The 19,658-nt window shown below is 51.3% G+C and overlaps 1 protein-coding gene across 1 annotated transcript; it reads right to left on the minus strand.

The window, feature by feature from the left end:
• Positions 1–1,678: 1,678 nt before the first annotated feature.
• On the minus strand, positions 1,679–16,731 carry Syn (synapsin). The gene is made up of 7 exons (XM_089553689.1): positions 16,660–16,731; positions 16,388–16,584; positions 12,575–13,220; positions 9,988–10,236; positions 7,925–8,308; positions 6,962–7,155; positions 1,679–5,380 (listed from the first exon to the last, which is right to left on the minus strand). The coding sequence occupies exons 1-7, from the start codon at positions 16,729–16,731 to the stop codon at positions 5,260–5,262; spliced, it is 1,863 nt and encodes a 620-aa protein (XP_089409815.1). The 3' UTR covers positions 1,679–5,259.
• Between the last annotated feature and the right edge of the window lie 2,927 nt (positions 16,732–19,658).

Consider the following 19,658-nt stretch of genomic DNA (forward strand, 5'->3'; position numbering starts at 1 on the left):
TTCAATGCCAGTTACAGTAAGTCACAGGAGAAAATTTATAACGTGCAGGAACCAAGAACATGGTGAGGCAAAGGTATCTTGGGGATTTAGTACAGTGACCGTGAGTTGTTACGATGGTTTGATCCGCAAACTTAGACATGCCGTTGCAGATAGGAAGGCTTGACCACTTAGCTAAGCACTGGCTAGAGTAGTGCAGTCTGCTCAGACTTATCCATCGACGTCGGACCATCGCTTCGTTAAATAGGTTTTTCGGCTGCATGTAAGGACTTTGAAAACTTTTGGAGCCGTAACAAGCAATGGTCAATGCAAAACCATGCATGAATGGCACGAAGGTGTCGTGTTCTGGCTTCCGCGATGATTAAGCGGCAGCTCCACCGCTGCCTCTGCACACGGAGCATGGTGTGTGCGGTCTTCTACAAGGCCCAGTCATTTAGCTTTGGCATTCCTGCTTTTTGTTACAACTGTATGACTTTCTTCTGCAAAGACAACTCTTAGACAACACTGCTGCATGAGCTTCTAGTAAAAAAAAAAAAAAAAAAAAGCTAATGTAAACTGCACGTCACTTTTGATCGGACAGGGACATCATATGCTTCATTGATAAAAACCAAAAATTTGTATGTAGAAAACAATATTCGCTGAGAAATACCGTGTGTGGTGTTCTGAAATAAACACCGAAAAAAGTCCGCCACATTTTTGAACAATAAAAACCTAAAAGTTCCAACACCTAAGCATAAGCCATACGTTTTTACTTCACCTGAATGAGTCGAAATGCTGCACCTCACATTTTGCTTAATCGGTGCAGCTTGTGGTGAGGGCACTAGTACATTGTATGTGACAGTTAAGTCCACATATTGCAGATAACAAATCCAGTGCACTTCCTGCATTGGTTGAAAATGTGGTGCCTGTTTCCTGGGGGCAACTTTGAACCAGTTCTGCTTTGAAGAGGGAACATGCACTTTACTGTGGTGAATAATTTTGTCTAATCCAGGTGGATTGAGTAAATAATTGAATGTTCTGATGGTGTCTCCACCAATTTTCTTTCCTTCAGGCATCACACTGGAGCGTGACATGTAATGCGGCTCATTGTCGTGACAACTAGTACAAGCACAAATTCGCATGCTTACCGTGTAAATTGGGCCACCTGTGAGCTATGCTGTATGCTTGGAGTATAATCATCTTTCCTGATGAAAGCACCAGCTCAACTTGAGTGAAAGAAAATCTGCTCTATGATTACATTGTTCTGCTGGTGCAGAAAATACAAGTAAAAGCAATTTTCTTGTGAATTGGCCTTTAAGTCGAAAGAGGAAGCGCTCAAGAGAACCCATAATAATGCTGATTTTCAGCACTTATCTGGTGCTTCGTTAATCGAAGTCACTCTGCATTAACAGTGCTCGTAGACCAGAACCCATGCTCTAAGAAAGTACTTACTGCACAAAAAGAGCGCGTACATATTACAACACATTTCAGATGCCCACATTCTTTATTGCCTTCTTTGTCCTACGTGACCATCCATGAGTGTGCATTTCGGGAATGCTGTTTTCTTTTGTGGATTTTGCAAGCGCCAGTAGTACAGCAACACAACCGGCTCGAGTGACTCTTGGGCTGGCAAGCCTGGCAGTGATCATCGAGACGATCGTCGTTGTTTGAAAGGAGGAGAGCAGAGGGAGGAGGAGGAGGATGATGAGGAGGGCAAGCGGGCACGCACATTTATTTCTACAGGTAGACATCCGAAGAAGAACTTGCTTGTCCACAGAGTTTGGGGTCACCATGGCGGTGGCACCCGAGTGTGCGGAACAACAGTCCACAATTGATTAGCACTTATATATCACACCCACTGAGAACGGAGTCCTTCGGCTCCATAGTGACGCATAAAGATAGTCAGCCTGAGTTTTAACTCTGAGCACGCAGCGAGAGGGATGGCCACAGAACTAAGGCAACAAACTCGAGCCTTCTAGCAGCACCGTTTAAAGCCTGGCATACGCTGGCTTATGGAAGTCCGTTCTTGGCATCTGTTTCAGTTTGCGTCCATTGGGATATTTGCCATACGTGGCATGGTTGTTTGAAGAGGGAAGTTACAGCTAAATGGAGTTTGGACTCTATTTGTTTTGCAGTGCTTATCATTAAGTACCTAACTGCTAAATAACTTTGGAACCTTCTGAAACAGGCGAAGCTTGTTTCTGTAGTGCTTCTGCACCTTCTCGCCGATGTGCTGCTTCTTGTGGCCATCCTTCTGCAAACGGCTTGCAGACAGCACCTTAGCTGGACACTTGTTGCGAGCAGCGAGCACTGCTGCCTCCGACTGACTGTCCAAGGGGGCAAACACTGTGCATTTCGGGGCCTATATCATAGCACTGATAACGAGCTATGCAAGCCGCGAAACATTCGCTGCCTTGCGTGCACATCACAGCCTGACAGAGAAGAGACACATCGTGGCAGAGGCCCTGCTCCATGGCCAGGGATGAGTCTTGGATGCACAGACTACTGTGGCATTCTGAACAAACATTGCAAGAATTTTTTCAGAATGCACAGCTTGCTTGTGAAGTTTGTTCATTTAGACATTTTCAGTTACTGCGACAAAGCCTTCCTGTTTGAAAAACGCCGCTTTTCACCTTGATGTCAAACTGTGCCGCAGCGGTCCAAGAACACTGAGCAACAGTGTTGAGTAATGAAAACTTTCATCTCTGATGTGGCAGGTTTGTGTCACTGAAGGCTCAGAGTCACTGTTGTGATGTTGCCGCCTGGTGGCTGGAAAGGCTGTTGACCGAGCGCTCTCAAGGAAACACACGGTGGGAAGTGTGCATTCTGCGCCACCAGGTGCCATTAATGCATGCGGTTACTTTGTTGCATGACGACATGTGGCCACCTGTACCATCCATTGAGCTAGAGTGTCTGCCACGGCATGTCTGCAAACTAGTCGGCCGCTGTGTTACGACGTTAATCACAAACTGCTCCAGCATCACGTTTGCTCGCAACAGGAGCGCAGTGCAGGGGAACCTCGTTGCTACACACGAGCCCCCTAGGGAACTACGCAGAGTAGGCTTTATCTCGGGATGTTTTCTTTTTTTTTTTTCTTTCATAGTAGTCTAGTGTGGTTGTGTGAGGTCGCCAGGTGCCAGCACGCCTCCTGACTAGCCATATAAGCAAAGCTGGTCGAAAATTCCACCTCGAAAGTCCAATAGCTTCTGCATCAATGGTCTTTCATGTTTCACAGTTTACTATAACAGGGTGAACATTTGGAGTTACTAAAGGGCATTTTCACATATACTCGTTTGTGGCAAACATACAGCATACCACAGAAACTGCACACCTTTGCCAGATTCGCTGTTGCCTTGTTGCCGATAGCTTCCAGTACTTTTTGCGAAAAACTCTTTTTTTTTTAAGTAGTCAATAATAGTTCAGGCAATAGCAGTTTTTCACGACTGCTTTAGTTTATGTGCCATTTCAGTGCCAAGACTGACAGAACATTTTAGGCATTTGAAGGCAGCCATAAGGGGGTATCACGCTTGTTTTACGACATCCTCTGATCGGGACTACACAAATAAAGCTTGTTCACGTATTAGATCTTAAGGAGTCTACTCCAAAAACATGCTTCTGGAATAGGGTAGCCATATGCTTGTCGCACTTTTTTTTTTTCTTTCCCTCTTGGGGTGTTTGCTACAGAGCTTGTGGGAAATGTAAAGGTGTGGTCTTCTGAAGCTGAATATTACCGGTCCTTTCCATTCATCCATTCATTCAAGAAGCTACCATATCAGTTTCTTCCAAAAAAAATGCCTCATTTTGAAACAGCATCGTTGCAAAAAAGTTTCCTGCATAGACTTATGTGTGGAGGGCACATCTAGAGGCGCCTACATCTGGTGTGCTGTCATGCCAGTGCGTCCGCCGTGTCTACCGTAGTCGATGGAGGAACCCACAGTGAAAGCGTGTTAAACCTCTGGCTTTTGAGAGATTATAATAGTACGCTGCCTCCTAGACATCCAGGGACACATGCTTCAAACTCAGTTTGTCCGTGTTGCAAAATGCCCTTGCTTCAGTGCCACAGTCGCTGGGGTTTTGCTACAGGACTGAGATTGCAACTCTTTTGCAGCCATTTTTAACTACCTTTCGCTTATATTTCCAGCAAGGTCTTATTTGCTGGGTTGCCTCACCCGCTGTGTTACAAACAAATGGCTGAGCCGCCCATAACCTATGTAAGGCCATCTGGAAGAGCATGTATGTTGACTGTTTGACGAATTTTATATGTGTTATGCTATGCACAGAAAGTCTAATGCCACCTGTAGTGCCGTATGGACTAGTACATCCCTTTTTCTGCCATTTGGTAAAGATACATTGCTTTTAAGACTGCTGCGGGTGATGTCATGTGAGTTTGTGCGGAGTGAGCTGTTCAGTGTCACCTGACCATTATCGAACAGTGTCCAGAAGTGCTAACCTTGGCCATCAGGCCTGAAAGTGAGGTTAACATACACTGTCAGAGAAGTTTTCGACTCTTCAACCAGGAGCGGTCACACAGGGCCTTCTAAAAGTTCCTAGCTGATTGTCGGTGACGAATTCAGAGGATAGCGCTATTTGGGCTTACTCGTTTCATAAGTCACGGGGTGACGTCAGACTCCTGCTCAAGAAAAAAAAAAAGAAATCGCCTGACAGTTAGTAGAAAGAAGGCTCGCCGAACAGAGGACGGTTCTGCTGGTTGAACGCGACTTGGTCTGTTGCTTGGCGTTTAGCTGCCATGACGCTACGCATGCACAACTTATGACAAAGCCATGTGATCTGAGGTAACCGAGGGCTTTCTTGACTACTGCTCGTCCTCCTTGATAGTTTGTCTAGCGCGTGCGTAGTCTCTAGCATGGTAGCTCTTCAAGCCCCGTGAAAAGAATGACGGCGTCGAGAAGCTCTTCTAAGACGCGGAGAGTAACTTCACATCTCCCTACGCGGAAATGCTTTTGGCCGGGACGCGCGTTTCCATATGGAACGAAGCAGCTGCAGTCGTTCCCACGGAGTTGGAGGGTAGATCACCCTCTCTCAACGGGACCTCAAAATCTGCCTTTTTGGTCTAGGCAGCAGGCGTCCTGCTATTTCCCGTCGTCCCTCGTGGGGACTCGGGTGTCGTCATCGAGGTTGCCCTGCAACGTTTTTTTTTTTTCTAGTACATGATGAGCTACGCTAAGCGGGGTTCCCCCCTTTTCTTTGCGGCGATGGCGGCTGCTCTTGCTGCTGTTCGATGCGCGCCAGTGGCGGTAGGGGGCGCGCCTGTCGTTGCCCCGCCTACATGTCGCCGAACACACCGGCAAAGGTCTTGCGCAGGTTTCTCATGGTGTCGTCAGGATCCTCGCCTTTCTCGCTCGTCTGACTCTCCCGCCGTGGCCGTGTGTTGGCGCGAGGTTCCCTGCGAGGTGCGAGGAGCCGGTGTTGAAACGCGCGCGCGCGCCATGCGCGTTCAGTCGCGAAGGTCTGCCTCGGGTGGTGCTGCGCCCACGATACGGGCCCGAGGTCAAGTTGGGCGTACCAGATAACCGAAGATCTGCTTGTAACCATCCGACCGGGAGTCCAGAGCTGAACATTGATCTTGTATACCGGACCTGAGCGACTGCGCATGCGTAAGTCGCCTCTGAGCCGGTACAGTTATAGCGACCCCCAAGCATTTGTGGTGACATTTGTCCTAAATCCGTCCATAGCCCAGTGAAATGAACACAGCGGATGGTACGTCGCAGAGAGGAAGTCGAAGAATGCCTCTCTCGCTGCTAAACCGTTGGCTAGCCGACCAGTTCGGCAAGAATTGGAAGTATGCGGAGATGCCGCAGCAAAAGCGTTTTCGCAGCAGCTGTACCTGCAGTGCCTTCGCGCGTCGGCGGCATAATAACGGAAGCAGACGACGCGAAACCAAGTCTTCCCCGTCGCCTCGCGGGCTAAAGAAGGCGCTGCCGCTATAGCTGTTGCGAACGCATCTTTTCTGGCCTGGCATCGACGCGTGCGATGCGGACTTCCGATTAATTCTCACGGAATGATGCCCAACCCAAGCGTAGTACGAAACAAACTGACCGCCAGATGCCACCCCTGTGGGAAATTTGAGCGCGAATAAGCCAGCCACTTAGCAGATAGAAGTATTCTTCAGTTTTCTTTGAGCGACGCAGAGCCAGAAGGGAAGTGACGTGTGCATTGAAGCAGCGGATGAAAAAGCCAGTTACTTTAATTATGGCTGTATATTGCAGAACGACAGGTACAAAACACAAAAAATTAAGTTCCAGTCAGGTTCCCGAGTTTTCATCGGCTCCATCGGCGCTCATTTGTACTGGCGTGACGCAATAGCACCTTGCATACCATTTTGGTCGTTACTGCCTTGTCTACATGGAGGCTACCCCTGACTCCCTGCTGGCTCAACCAGCGAACTATTTCGTTCGCGAAGTCAGCATAGCTGAGAAGATCCTAGAAGACGCCTCCTATATTGCTGTTTAAACTTTACACGAATTTCGCCCATCAGATTTTCTACGACGCCGTCACGTACGTGACGCCTACCTATAATAATGTCCCAGTGCGGGCGCTGTAGGTATACTTTATAAATAAATATATAAAAATAAGTAAGATCGCAGGACGTCGAAAGCGCGCCTAAACGAACTCGGAAGCAGCGATCAGTTAGAGTTTATCTAAGGAAGTGTACGATATGTGAATTCATTTCTGGTTGAATGGTACGGCAGAACAGCGCTGACGGACGGGACGGAAGAAGATGAGACAAACACACATCCGTCCCGTCCGTCAGCGCTGTTTTGCCGTACCATTCAACATGAACCAACCAGCCCGACTCAGCCCTCTCCTTCATTTCTGGTGTCCACGAGCTGCACTTCTGGCACCGACGTATTGTACCGAATCAGTGGGACCTAAGAGCTGGCCGCGTGGAGTGAATGAGTGAGGCGTTTATTACACGGCCCACGGTCGGGTTGTAAGGCGGGACGTGCCCGAGCACTGCACTCACTGAGTGGTGGCGACGGCGGGCGCGCCGGCCGCCGCCGCTGTGGGAGCGGGAGCGGCGGTGGGTGCCGGCGGTGCCGTGCCCATCTGCTGAGGCGGCCGACAGTACTGTTGCATCCGCTGCAGCACCAGATCAGCGATGAGTCGCCTGTCTTCCTCTTGGCTCTCCCCTAGCAGCTGCATGGCCGAGTCGTTGGCCTGCGACGTCGGTTGTAAAGCGATTAATCTGTGCCTCGCTTCCAGGCGTCCACGTGCTGGCCTTTCCTTGTCGGAAAGACCCAACCTAATGAAAATTTGCCTCTAAAGCATATTAGGCTACTTCGTTATTTCAGGCATCTTGACTAGCACCGACAAACAACCGTGACACCATGGGAGAAGGACAGGGAACATCATCAGCTTGAGTACGCCAACTGCAGGGCCGAGGCCTGTCCCATGTCTCCCCAGTTAACCGTGCCCTGCTCCAGCCGCGGCCCCGCAAATACAAACTTCTTGATTTCAGCCGCCCTCCCCACTTCCTCCCGCTCTCTGCTACGCTTGCCTTCTCTTGGAATTCACTCCCTCACCCTTAAGGATCAGTGGTTATCATGCCTTCGCATTACATGTCCTGCCCAAGCCCGTTTCTTCCTCTTGATATCGACTAGGATGTTGTTAACCCGCGTTTGTTCCCTGACCCACTCTCTCTTAACGTTACACCTACAACTTTCCTTTCCGTAGCTCGCTACGCTGAACCCTTTTTGTTAGCCTCCACGTTTCTGGCCCATAGGTGAGTACCAGTACACGCTAGTTCTTTGATTGTGTCCTGTCCTTTTCTTTTATGGGTCGCTAGTCAAGGTGCTTCCGGCAATACCCCAGCGTAGTCGAGGACGGTAGCAAGGTTTGACCTGGGAGGTCAGACTGGGGGAAATTACGCCCATCTGAAAAATCAGTTCCTGGCGGTCCTGAGATTTGAAATACCCAGGGCACGCACCTCGGTGATGAACTCCCTGCCGTCCTTGGCCTGTATTGCCTCGACGGCGCAGATGTCGAGTCCACCGAAGAGCTCGGAGACGGTGTCCACCCAGAGCCGGTGTCGGTCGGCGAGCGGCACCTGTTCGAGCATGGCCGAGCCCACGTTGGCCTTCCAGTGGCCGCTGATGCTCTTACGCACGAAGCACTTGTAGGCGGCGCCGATCTTCTGGATGTGCAGGTCGCACTTGGCCTCGACGAAGGGCTCGACCACGCAGTAGCCGCCGGCCAGCGCCACCAGGCCGGCCACGTCCTGTAGCTCCTGCTGGCTCTGCACGCGCACCTTGCCCAGACCGCCGTGCGCGTGGCCCACCTTGACCACGCAGGGGAACTTGGACGCCGCCAGCTGCGCCAAAAGGGAGAACTTCCCACCTGCTCTGCATTTGCCCCGCGGCACAGCGATCCTTGAGTTGTTCAAGAACACACTGGCATACGTCGACTCTCAAGATGAATGTCGAGACAGGAGACGGTTCGCAGGGAAAAGGGAACGCTGCCAACCCGATACACGGCTTCCTGCACTTGTCGGTATTCATTTACACCAGCCCTCCGCGGGGGTCAGTGTGGTACCGCAGGCGCTGCTAATAAACGTGGCCTGTACCGACGCCATAGCGACCGTCATGTTGGTGTGCCAAGGACCACGTTCTTCACCCGTGTCTAATCCGCTTATATGTGTGCGTAGACTTTTCGTTGCCGAATGGAGCATGCTTATGGGACGGCGACGTGAAAACGGAGCAACTTGCGCAGTATAACATGAAACACGTGTGTTGGGTGCAAGGTATATCCCTACATGCCGCTCTCTGAGCGCCCACTCGAATAAGCTATCCACGAGCTCTGCGTCGCGAAAGTATTCCCCCCTTCCGTCAACCTCACGTCGCTTGCCCACTCGTCCTTACTCTCTGTGGTGCCTAGAAGTAGAAAGTATTGAAAAAGAACGCGAGGCAATGCTTTTTAAAAAAGTCTGCGGTTCCTGCAACGCCAGGGCTATCGAGCGTGAAGAAAATATAAAAACAACGGCGCATGAATGGGCTCTAACGACCCGACGATGGACACGAACGGGAACGTGCGCGGTCCACCGCTACGCTCGGCATTCAGGCCACGTGCGACACAGATGGCTGTTTCTGCTCACCGTGCACTGTTCTTTTTTTACTTTGAGAGGGAAAAGGGAATAGCTAGTAAATTGAAGTCATCTTTTGTGCAGCCATGTCAAATTCGTGGCGACATGCCAGCAAGCAACCGTCCGCTCAGTAAAGTTGTTTCACGCAGCTAGGCTATGAAGGTAATCGTGATGATGATTTTTTATTCCTGCCATACTGCAGCATATCTAGGCCGTGTAAGCATTAAGGCAAACGAAGAGTTTTGCGGTTTAAGGGGCTCTGTAATGGAGCTCAGCGACTAAATCATGCATCCGCATTCGGGCGGGAAAGGCGAAACCTCGCAAATAAAATGTTAACATTGAATATATCCGGATAAAGCTCTGCTCTTCTATCAATTAACTAAAGCTTGTAACTTCATTGTAAACTGCCAGTGCGAAAGATGGAAGGGCGCTAGCTACTGAGCCGGAGTACCCAAGTTCGAACCCCACCGGCGGCCGCGTTTCGAAGGAGGCTTCAAGATCCCCAGGCGATCAAAATTATTGGTGGTCGAAAGCCCTCCACTACGAAACCATTCCCACCTCCCTCCCTTCAGTCAAGGTGCAACATTTTGCGCCCATACACATAGCATAACAAAAGGGTAACCAAATCATCGTTTACCCTTTTGTTATGCTTTCTGTATGGCTGCTTCTGCATAAGTGTATAATTATATGTGTCTCGTTCTGAAGAAAAAATAGCTGCGAGTCAGTGCTTGTTTTCAGTATCTGAACTTCGTCTCGTTTTGCGCTGGTGGTTTAGAATGTATCAGCAAATCGCTCGGCTCGCTATATTGTGTTGAAACTCAATGCTTGGAGCTTTTCCGCGGCTTTCCTGGTGACGCCATCTGTCGCACTTTCTGGCAACTTCTATAGGAGCTGTGTGAGTGCATACCCACCATGTCGGCGTGGTTCGGGAAGAAGCTCTGCTCCATGAGGGGAAACTGTTCGCGGCCGAGGCGCCGCTGGGCGCTCTGCAGCTGGGCGAACACCCACGGCTTGTCCTGGAAGTTGTAGAGGCTGTGCAGCGAGTTGACCGCCGGCACGCCGCCCAGCCGCAGCCCGAGCAGGAAGGGCCGGTCGTCGCGGCTGCCGTCGCGAACATGCTGCCGCACGAGCACCATGTCGGGCCGGAATGAGCGAACCACCTGCACCGGGAAAATTACTAGGCTAAAGGAAATCTCCAATTTTCGCCCATTCAGCTTCTTTCCCTTCCTCTGGAACTGATGTCTGTACAAACTCTGCCGATTCGCTGCCCTGTCTCCTTCGTCGTGGAGGCAGCAGTAGGCCATTGATCAAAACAATTAAGCAAGTACAATGCAACAAAGAACGTTAACAGCCTCGTCGTCTGGAATAGTACTTGGCAAACTGGGCCCACTTGAGTAGACTGGTCTATACATCTAGCCCGTGCAGACCTTGCCTGCCCTCGCGCTCCCCTTTGTTCCCTTTGGTGGCTTTCGGCAACTCCTTGCAGGTGAAAGACTGCAGAGCATCTTTCGTGGACACATCGGCCGCGCAGCTACCGAATACGTAAAACGCCTGCGGTCAAAGAACTCGCGCATTGTGCAAGAGCAAACAGTCGTAGGCGGCCACATTTCCTGTCCTGGACTTGGAGGAGCCACTGTCTCCGAGGGCTGTTGCGGTTCTTGCGCGTCGGCGACGTACATACTCGTATAACATCGAAAGATGATTTCATTCACTAGCAGGCTGCCGCGGCCTTGACCGGAGAGTTGCCGCGTTCAGTCGTGGGACCTGAGATGCACGATAAAGTGTTTTGGCCTGCAATGCATGAAATTCGTTCCTGCAGATTTTTCGTCGCCTTTATTCTGCGGGCTGAAACCGTTGGGGATTCTCGTGCGCTACTCATGCTTAGACGCTGTTACGGCCCCATAATGTGCAAGGAGCATTCCCATTGAAATCGTTTATTATAAGGGATTTAGGTCAAGTATCTTGTCAAGAGACAGGGTGGCGCCTCTTCCAAGCGCCTTTCCATTCACGATGCCGAACACCTGCTGGTGGCACTCGGTAAAAGACTGGAAGGTTTTCGGCGACTCAGGGGTTACGACTATGTACAGTCTTTGTCAAAAGTTTAGAGCCCAGTGGGTTTGCTTCTAAGCCTCGCATTGGGACTCCTGAAGCATTCGTGGCAGCCCTACCTATTGGAGGAGGTAGGACTAGAAATCTTCTTACCTTCAAGAAATTTTGAGCGCTGGAGATGCATTACGAACCACTGAGTGTGGCCCAGAAGCAAACCCCCTGGGCTCCAAACTTTTGTCAAACGCTGTACTTGCCGCACACGAGGCAGATGTTCTACCATTACAAACAACTGATCCATTTGAGGGCGCTTTGAGAGTATACTGCAACAAATATCCATGGTGTGTAAAAGATCGACGTCTTCAAACGCACAATTCAAACTACATTCTGTAATCACGTGGCGCGGTACATGCTGTTATCCTGAAATTCTCAGCAACTGCCATAAGAGGCTTTGGCTTTGTGCAGGCGTGGTGGAATGCGTTGAGGATCGTTTCGAGTGTTGGAAGTCGCTTGCAAGGTACCTCAGCTGCACCAGAAATGGTCCCCTCGCACTCGGTGGACCCTGTGCGAAATTCCGCTTGAGGGTTTCCGCATACACATCATTTGGCCTTGCATTGGTGGCATCGTGGTTTGGGCATCCGCCGCGCATGCGGACGGTGCGGTGTTCGATCCCCAGTACCGCCGGCTACCCATCCGTGGTGCAATGCGCACAAGCTTTCCCCTGGCCTGGTACTCGGCTTCTCTGGGGTGAGATGCTTGGAGTATGGGCCCCACCTTGTGTAGACAAAAAACACTTTGTGTCGCGGCGCTCTTTGGCCAAGCTACCTTTGCGCCACTGAAATGCATCGTCATCATCATTATCATCTTTTGACCTTACCAAGATGGTCGACCTCTCGCTTGGAGGGTTTGATTCTCGTGGCGTTTGTCCTAGGCCATGCCTCGAGAGCGTGGTTGGCCGTCTCGGTTGGCTCCACTGTGATGAGTAGGGAAACCCGCTAGCAGAATTTCGAATGGGATGCATTTGCAACGTCTGTGGTAGCTGCATGCTTAATTAACATCGCACGCAGATTTGCGGAGAAAATGAGCTATAGAGAGGGCACGTTCCAGCAGAATATGCCAGAGGAGATCACAGGCCCTTGTTCGTGCGCAGCAAATGATCGGCACCATGCGCAGTTGTAATCTCCAATATGAAAGGAAACAGCCAGTTAGCATGCAAGAACGAATTCTCTTGTTACTTCTGCAGTGAAGTTCAACATGTGTTATAGGCATCATCCGTCCAGAAGGGTGCAAGTGGTTTCGTCCATATATGGAAAGGAGTAGACGGCAAAAAAAAAAAAAAGATTAAGAGCAAATGAAATAGACCGCTTTTCCCTGATACTTGTGGAGTCGTCATTGGCTGTATAAAGACAGCGCGTTCCCCTCCATACCGGAGCCATGTGGAAGGTGGCTCACCTTGGTGCCTTGCCTCATGGCGGCCATGCTGACGGTGGCACCGATCTCCGAGCTGGACCACAGGCTCAGGTCCTTGAACTCTGCCTGCTCGACGCGCACGTCCCACTCGTTGTGGACCTTCCGGCCGCGGAAGTACTTGGCCCAGTCGGTGTGCGCATCGTCCACCACGAGCAGCGTGAGCTGTCGCTCCCTGCCGGTGGCGGCCGATCCTCCCCCGCCTCCGCCAACGACGCGTCCCGTCAGCGAGGCGCCTCGGGAGAGCAGGGAGCTGACGCCGCTGCGCGCCGGCGAGCTGGGCGCGCTGGTGGCCGAGCTGGGTCGTAGGTTGAGCGACAGGTCGGTCTCGCTCGGCTGGGCCGAGCCGGCGGCATTGGTGCCGGCCGCCGGGGCCGCCGCGGGCGCATCTCCGCCGGCGGCCTGCGGCTGGTCGTCGAGCTCCCCCGAGAGGTCGCCCGACGAGAAGCGCCGCCGGAGGTAGTTTGTGGTGCTGGTGAAGCCCTGCTTGAAGCTTGAGAAGGAAATCTTGGCGGCCGGTGTTGAAGAGAACGGGTTCGTCGACGGGTACTGGCCCGCTGGAGCCGCCGTGCTGGAAGGCTTGAGCGCGCGGCCTCCGCCGCCTTCACCTCCTCCTCCTCCTTCTTGGAGCCTGCTGAAGGAGATGGGGAAGAGTCTAAACGGCGCTTGCTTACCTGCTGCAGATGAGGACTGAAAAGTCAACTCACTTACACGCGGCCGCATAAGGCAGTTCGCAGGTAAACCCTGTACCTCTGACAACAGTAAAGGGGACCCTCTTCGCACGCGTCGCTGAAGCTGCAGTACGCGTCAGCTAGGCTGAGGCATGAATCATGGTGCAGTTTTGGCGCAGTCTTCAGCGTCCTGGGGACGTAAAACGACTGCAAGTGGAAACTGCATGCTCTTTACGAACAGTACAGCGCATGTGAAGAAGTAGTATCTAGGGTCTATTTAAATGCAAACGAGACCAAAAAAACAACGAGCACAGGCACAAATACTGGCTATATGATTTTTAGCGGAAGATGCCAGATTGCTGTTTGCAATACTTTCGGGGCCTTCGACAAGTACGCACAGTCTGCGGCCAACGACACTGCGCCAATGCTGAATTGAGAGGTTAAATCTCTATTGTTCGCATTATTTTTTAACAATATGTATACAGATTGTGTGGACGATGCTAATTGAAAGCCTAAATTAGTAATCATGCGCCTGATGGCTAAAAATAAACGTCAAAGCCTTCCGTGTCTGAGCATGTTTAGTTTGAAACAAGGCAGGTCTTATACCGCGAGTGTACTCTGGTCATCCAAATCTAAACAACCGCTTTGGGACATTTTTCGCACATTCAGAAGATGTTCGTATTCGCCTTTAGATGCACAGATCTTCCATCAAAAAACGGCGCACAGAAAAACACGGAAAACACAAGAACGGACAGGACAAGAGCGCACTAGCAACTGATGCGTGGTCGTAGAAACACCTCTCACTGCTTACTCAGCACAGATATTAATAGGATGTCCATCGGACAGCGCTGTTGCAGTGTGGATGAAAGAACTTAAGCGTGGAAGTTATCCAGGTCTAATGGACTACTCGTACATCCATGGAATGTTAACAATCGCCTTTGGACGAACAGATATGAAGAGGATGTCCCGATGGCAATACCTTCGGCAATAATGTAATATGTACATACGTTGACGTTCGTTCGAGAAAACGGCTGAATTGTGCAAGTTATTTCGGCTTGAATGCTGACTTGGACATTCCCGTGGCACACCCGTGCCGGGGACCGATCAAGCGGCGCGACGTCCAGCGCGGGCGGGAGTATCGAGCCAAGGGCAACGACCGACCCACTGCGGCGCGGCGGAGGCAGACTCGTCGCCGCGGGTCGCGCTGTGGGAAGAAAGGAAGCGAAACGACTTTACTCCCAGCCGCGGCGGAACGGTTGTTCTTTTGCGCGCCAAGCGCGTATCGAACGAGACCACATAAGGCGCTGATGATGACCCGCTGCGCAAAAGCGCCACTTGCGCAACTCTGGCGGAATGCGCCGCAGAGACTCCTCGCTGCAGGGGGCCCCAAATGTGATCAGCGCGGCAAAAGTGTCGTAAACCTCACTCAGTCGATTTTATTCGCTTTTATTAGCTGCGAAGTGAGTGCGTACGGCTACAGCGAATAGACTCATACAAAGAAATGATCATAGCTTCTTATCTCGACATATAAAGAGGCATCGCAGCGTAACGTACCCTTCCAAAATAGCCCGGTTACGTTGGACACTAGTTTGGGGTGAAAAAAAGAGTTCACTCATAAACGCTTCCAAATAAAGGCCGCAAAACTACCCAGTTTTGATTCGGGTAAAAGAAAGACATAATATTATTTCTAAAGGGAATCACCGACGCACATAGATCGTACGCCGATCGACGTTAAACGTGATGCGATTAGAGACTTGGTGGCTTTTATAAATATCTTTTTGCTGCTCTGCAGCCCCCAAAGAGAGGAGCGCTATCGGGCATCGAACACACCGTGGTTAATTTAAGAAACACCAACAACTTTTCTTCTCACTTTTTCCTTTTTGTTTTTTCTCGCGCGCGCGGAAAACTCCCAAGCGGCAAAGGGGCGTACCCCGGCCTCGCGGCGAAGCATAGGCCGCAGCTTGGTAGCGACATATACTTGCCACTGCTGAATATAGAAGTCGATCCGTTCATTTTACTTTCCGGATACACTCTGAGCGATCATTCGAGTTCGACTCGACGGCAAAGCCGAGACCTTACCGTTTAGTCCTGGCAAACAGCCTTTTTTTCCTATCTCAAGAGGTTTCACAAAAAAAAAAAAAAGCTAGGAAACCAAGTGCGCAAGAAATGCGTGAGCGGCGCTGGGAGCGACAAACTGATTGAGCAATATGTTGCAGTCAAGTCCCTAACGGGAACAGCAGCGCGAATCATCAGAACGAGCCGATCTTCACTTCCATTACTAAACGAGCTAACATAATCACGCTAGACAGATCTGCAACCGGTAGAACCACTTGATCACGTTTTTTCAATTGCAACAAGTTTCACCTGAACTGCGGTCCACTTGTTCTGGCTGCCTTCCTCAGACTCTTCTCGCCAGCTATGGCAAGCAGTTCAAGCAATTAGCTGCCAAATTGCAAGAAAGAACTGATAACTCCGTAGCGTACTTTCTAAGTGATTGCGCTGTTCACATCTCTCCCAAAGTTCGCAGGATAGCCAAGCGGAGCAAGGAAGACATCGGATGACATCCCGCTAAATGCTTCCAGGCGGCCTCGTGCATCTGAGCCGGCTATGTCCTCTAAAGTAGTTATAAATTTGCCGGGCACCATCGTCCTCGCTGCGTATCTCGTTCGAATTCAAGCACAAGTACACACTTTTCAGCGTGTGAGGGATGAGCATGGGAGGTATACACTGGACGACGTCCCGAGCGAATGCTCTCTCTGTCCGCGCGCTGCGGACCGCAAAGGGATGCGCGGTACAAACGGAAACCGGGAGCTTTTCGTCGGAGGCGAAAGCATTTCCCCGCCCTCTACTAGTCTGGTCTTTGCCGGGATTAAGGATGCGCGCGAGAGCGCTTCGCTGCGCCCAGCTGTCGGGCGGGCAGCAGCGGCACGCGCCCTGCAGCGGGTATGGCGGCCGCTCCCCTTCGCCAAGACAGAACCTCGTGGCCGGCCGGGCCAATCGATAGCCGCAGCGCGCCGCCCCCTTCTGCTCCTCAATCGATGGCTGCTTGGCCCAGTCACCGGGCCGTCCCCACGGCTCACGAGCGAACACACCGGCGGCCTATTCCAACCGGCCGTAAGAACCTCACCTTAGCGGTGCTGGCGACCCGCCGGTCCCCTCGTGGTGCGCGTGCGGGCTTTTTGCCGCCGGCTGGCGAGCGGTTACGACGAGGGAAGGAGAGATAGCAGCAGCAGCACCACGACACCCACCACCGGCAGTCGCTCGAGCACGTCTTTTGCGCGGCTCGGCTGTTACCTCCGCGGCGTCTGCTCCTCGACTCCGGCGCTAAAGCCGCCGGTGGCGCCACGGGTCTCCCGCGTGACGTCGCTGGAGCTCTCCCGAGTGGGTCTCGTGCCGCACGAGATCATACGGCAGCGCCGCTATGCGGCCCGGGGCGGAGCTGCACAGAGTATGAATGGGAGTAGTGGTCATTTTGGCGTTTTTCAAGAAGAGGGAGGGAGTAAACTTTATTATCGTCGAGACGGCGTGCATTCTGCCAAGAATTTATCCTGGACAGGTCCATGACATATGTCCAGACTCCATAGTGCTGGCCGGAGAGAGCTGCTGCGGAGAAAGAGGGAGCGAAAACTCATTTTCGTGGCTCATTTCGGGATAGCATACCGTGTAAAATCCGGTACAGTACCGTGTGTGTACACCAAAAATACCATCGAGTAAAGCCCAGAACACTATATACACAGCCCCGCAAACCACTAACACCCCGATTAAGTCTAACGTCTATGTCCCGAGGCAACATCTTTTAGTCGTCCCACTTACCAACCTTCCTCAGGCGTGCTTTCTTGGCTTTGTTCACGACAGCGTCCCGTTTTGTGCGTGTCTTGAACTGCACGACAATGCTTGCTTGTTTGTTTTTTGCCTCACCAGTCTTTCGTGTGGGCACTCGATGGCAGCCTTCAACGTCACTTTTCGCTATCGGTTCTTCAACACCACTGCCAATCCTAAAAGTAAATCTGTCACGCTTTCCTTTTCTTTCTGCGTGACACCTTGAGTTTCTCTCTCCGGGCCCGTAATTTAAAGGGAGACTGAAGCACTTTTTTTGAAAATCAGGCTGGCAGCGGCGTCCTATAGTTTTTCATGCTGTATGCTCAAATATCGCATCCATATAAGGCAAAAACAAGCGCGAATTGCCTTTTTTAGCAGAAATATACGGCCTCTGCCGCGGGGCACGCCGCGCGGCGCGCCGCCGCCCGTGATTGGTCAAGCGAGGTCGTGACGTCACTTTGAGGACTGGAGAAGCTGCCCATGCGGATCCGGCGCTGCGCTGAGTGCAGATCGCAGCTTTCCGTGGCGTTGTAAAAGCGAATATGGCGACTATTTTTTTACTGACCTCTAAAGAAAAGGATACTACAGTTTGTTCATTCCACGTATCACCTGAAAGCAAAAAAGACACGAGCAAAAATTCAACGCCTAGCACAAGCATACGCTAGCGTGAAAGACACGTACGCAGATCATGCGTAAAAGGTGCCAGCACAACGTCGGCTGGTATTATCGGAAAGGAAGGGGTGCGAACAATACTCACGTCAATTACCACCACCGGACGCCTCCTGGCTCGCCCGAAAGAGCGTCATCCTAAAGAAAAGGCCCAAAGCGCTGTGTACAAAAAATCCTATTCTTACTACCCGGCGTAGGTTGGGTCAAGAAAGTATTTCAAGGAAACGATGAAGCAGCACAAAGCTGATGTCAAAATTAGCGAAGCGCAGTGGCCAAGCAATGCGAGGCATGTGACCACAGGATATTGAAGGAATCATTGTGCGCTGGAAAGCAAGCTAAATACGCGCACAAGGCTGCTGCTTCACTCGTGGCGCGTTCAGCAGATGCCAGAAAATATTAATCGCTGCCTCGGAAACATTCGCCCTTCCTAGATTTGCAGTTTAGGTTCAGTGAAGTAGTGACCAACTGTATGTGTGTTTAAAAGCCAAGCTAGCTGCAACTCGTTCGCTGCCACAACTTGAAGAAGAAACCGACTAAGGTTGCGAGACATGATGTTTTTTTGCAAAAACTTCGTTGGCATTCATTTCTCTGCTAATTTGCATCCGAAATCAGAACGTCGAACGCTTTCATTTTAATCGCTTAGATACGATTAAACGAGATGCCGCATATGAAGAGCTTCAATGCTTGCTTGCTTTGCTTTATTGTGTTTTGCTTTGCTTGCTTGCTTGGACACGTCGAACCGAGTACAAAATCACTAACCGAGCCTTGCTGAGCACGCCTCAGGTGGTCAGGCCGCACCTATAAGCTGAGAAGAGCAACACATGCTTGAGCCTCTATTAGGTTTCTGCAGGGGCGTGTTTCTAGTGAGCATGTTTCTGCTTTTAGAAGAGGCGCTTCTTCGAAATGGTGACACGCCTCTCATGCGCGAGGAAATGAAAGGAACTGCGTCATGGTTCAGCCGCGACCGAAATCTCCAGAGATCACATTAGGGACAAGCTCTGCATGTAGCCGGTGTCACGAAAGTGCTTCGAGCAGAGTACGCTTGCTTTGGTCGGCTTGAATTCTTCGTCACAGCAGCGAGCGCTTGCGCTGCGAGCGTATGATTTTGCGGAAAACAGTGGAAGACGACACAGTCGCGGGCGTAGTTGTTCGTGGACACGAAAGCAGAGTAGTACCTCGTGTTGAATCTGATTCTCAAGGTCGGCTGACACGCTTTGTACGTCACAACGCACGCAGTACGAGGAACAACGCGTGCAGCACGAGAAGCAACGCGCGCTGAAAGCTCTCTCGGGTGCGCCGAAGTATCCCCGGCTCCTCAACGTGACGTCACGTTGGCCGACATGGACGAGGTTTCCCTCTCCGCTGTTCTCCTCTCCTGCGGTCTCGCGCGGCGCGGGAGATTTAAACATCGCGTTTTTAATTGGCGATTGCGCCACTGTTTTGGCCAAAATCGAAAAAATAATTTCACAGACGTGATCAGCAATGACACTACTTCAAAACCCTAAAAAATTAGCTGATTCGAAAACCGCCTCAGTCTCCCTTTAAAGGGACACTGAGGAGAAATTGAAGTTGGCCTGTATCGGCAGAATACCAGCTCCTGATTACAAAAACGCCACTCATACTGACAACAAAGCTCTTGTAACGCAGAAAAGAGCAAGAACCAAAATACAGGTATCGCCGCCACAGGCCAAACTTGCAAGTACAAGCGTCATGACGTCATAGGACAAAACAGTGTCGCTAGAACCAATGGTTCTAGCAACGCTAGGACACGAGAAGCACAAATCACTGAGGCGCAGCCAATGCATGCGCAAATCTCCTTGATGTCGCCAGATGGCGCCACGTGCCCGGCAGCTACGCGCGTGCCTGGAGCATCGGGACCAATCAGCGCCTACTCGCCGGCGTTAGGGGGG

This window comes from Amblyomma mixtum, chromosome 7, assembly GCF_055824585.1.
Source record: "Amblyomma mixtum isolate Tamu chromosome 7, ASM5582458v1, whole genome shotgun sequence".
In the NCBI taxonomy this organism is placed as follows: Eukaryota; Metazoa; Arthropoda; class Arachnida; order Ixodida; family Ixodidae; genus Amblyomma; species Amblyomma mixtum.

Bases quoted from the DNA above. Each gene is read 5' to 3' on its own strand.
- Syn (XM_089553689.1), bottom strand. From the start codon at position 16,731: ATGACCACTACTCCCATTCATACTCTGTGCAGCTCCGCCCCGGGCCGC. The intron at 13,221-16,387 runs GTGAGGTTCTTA...CTCCTTCAGCAG, and splicing joins GGGTCGCCAGCACCGCTAAG to GCTCCAAGAAGGAGGAGGAG. The intron at 7,156-7,924 runs GTGCGTGCCCTG...CCGACGTCGCAG, and splicing joins GCAGGGAGTTCATCACCGAG to GCCAACGACTCGGCCATGCA.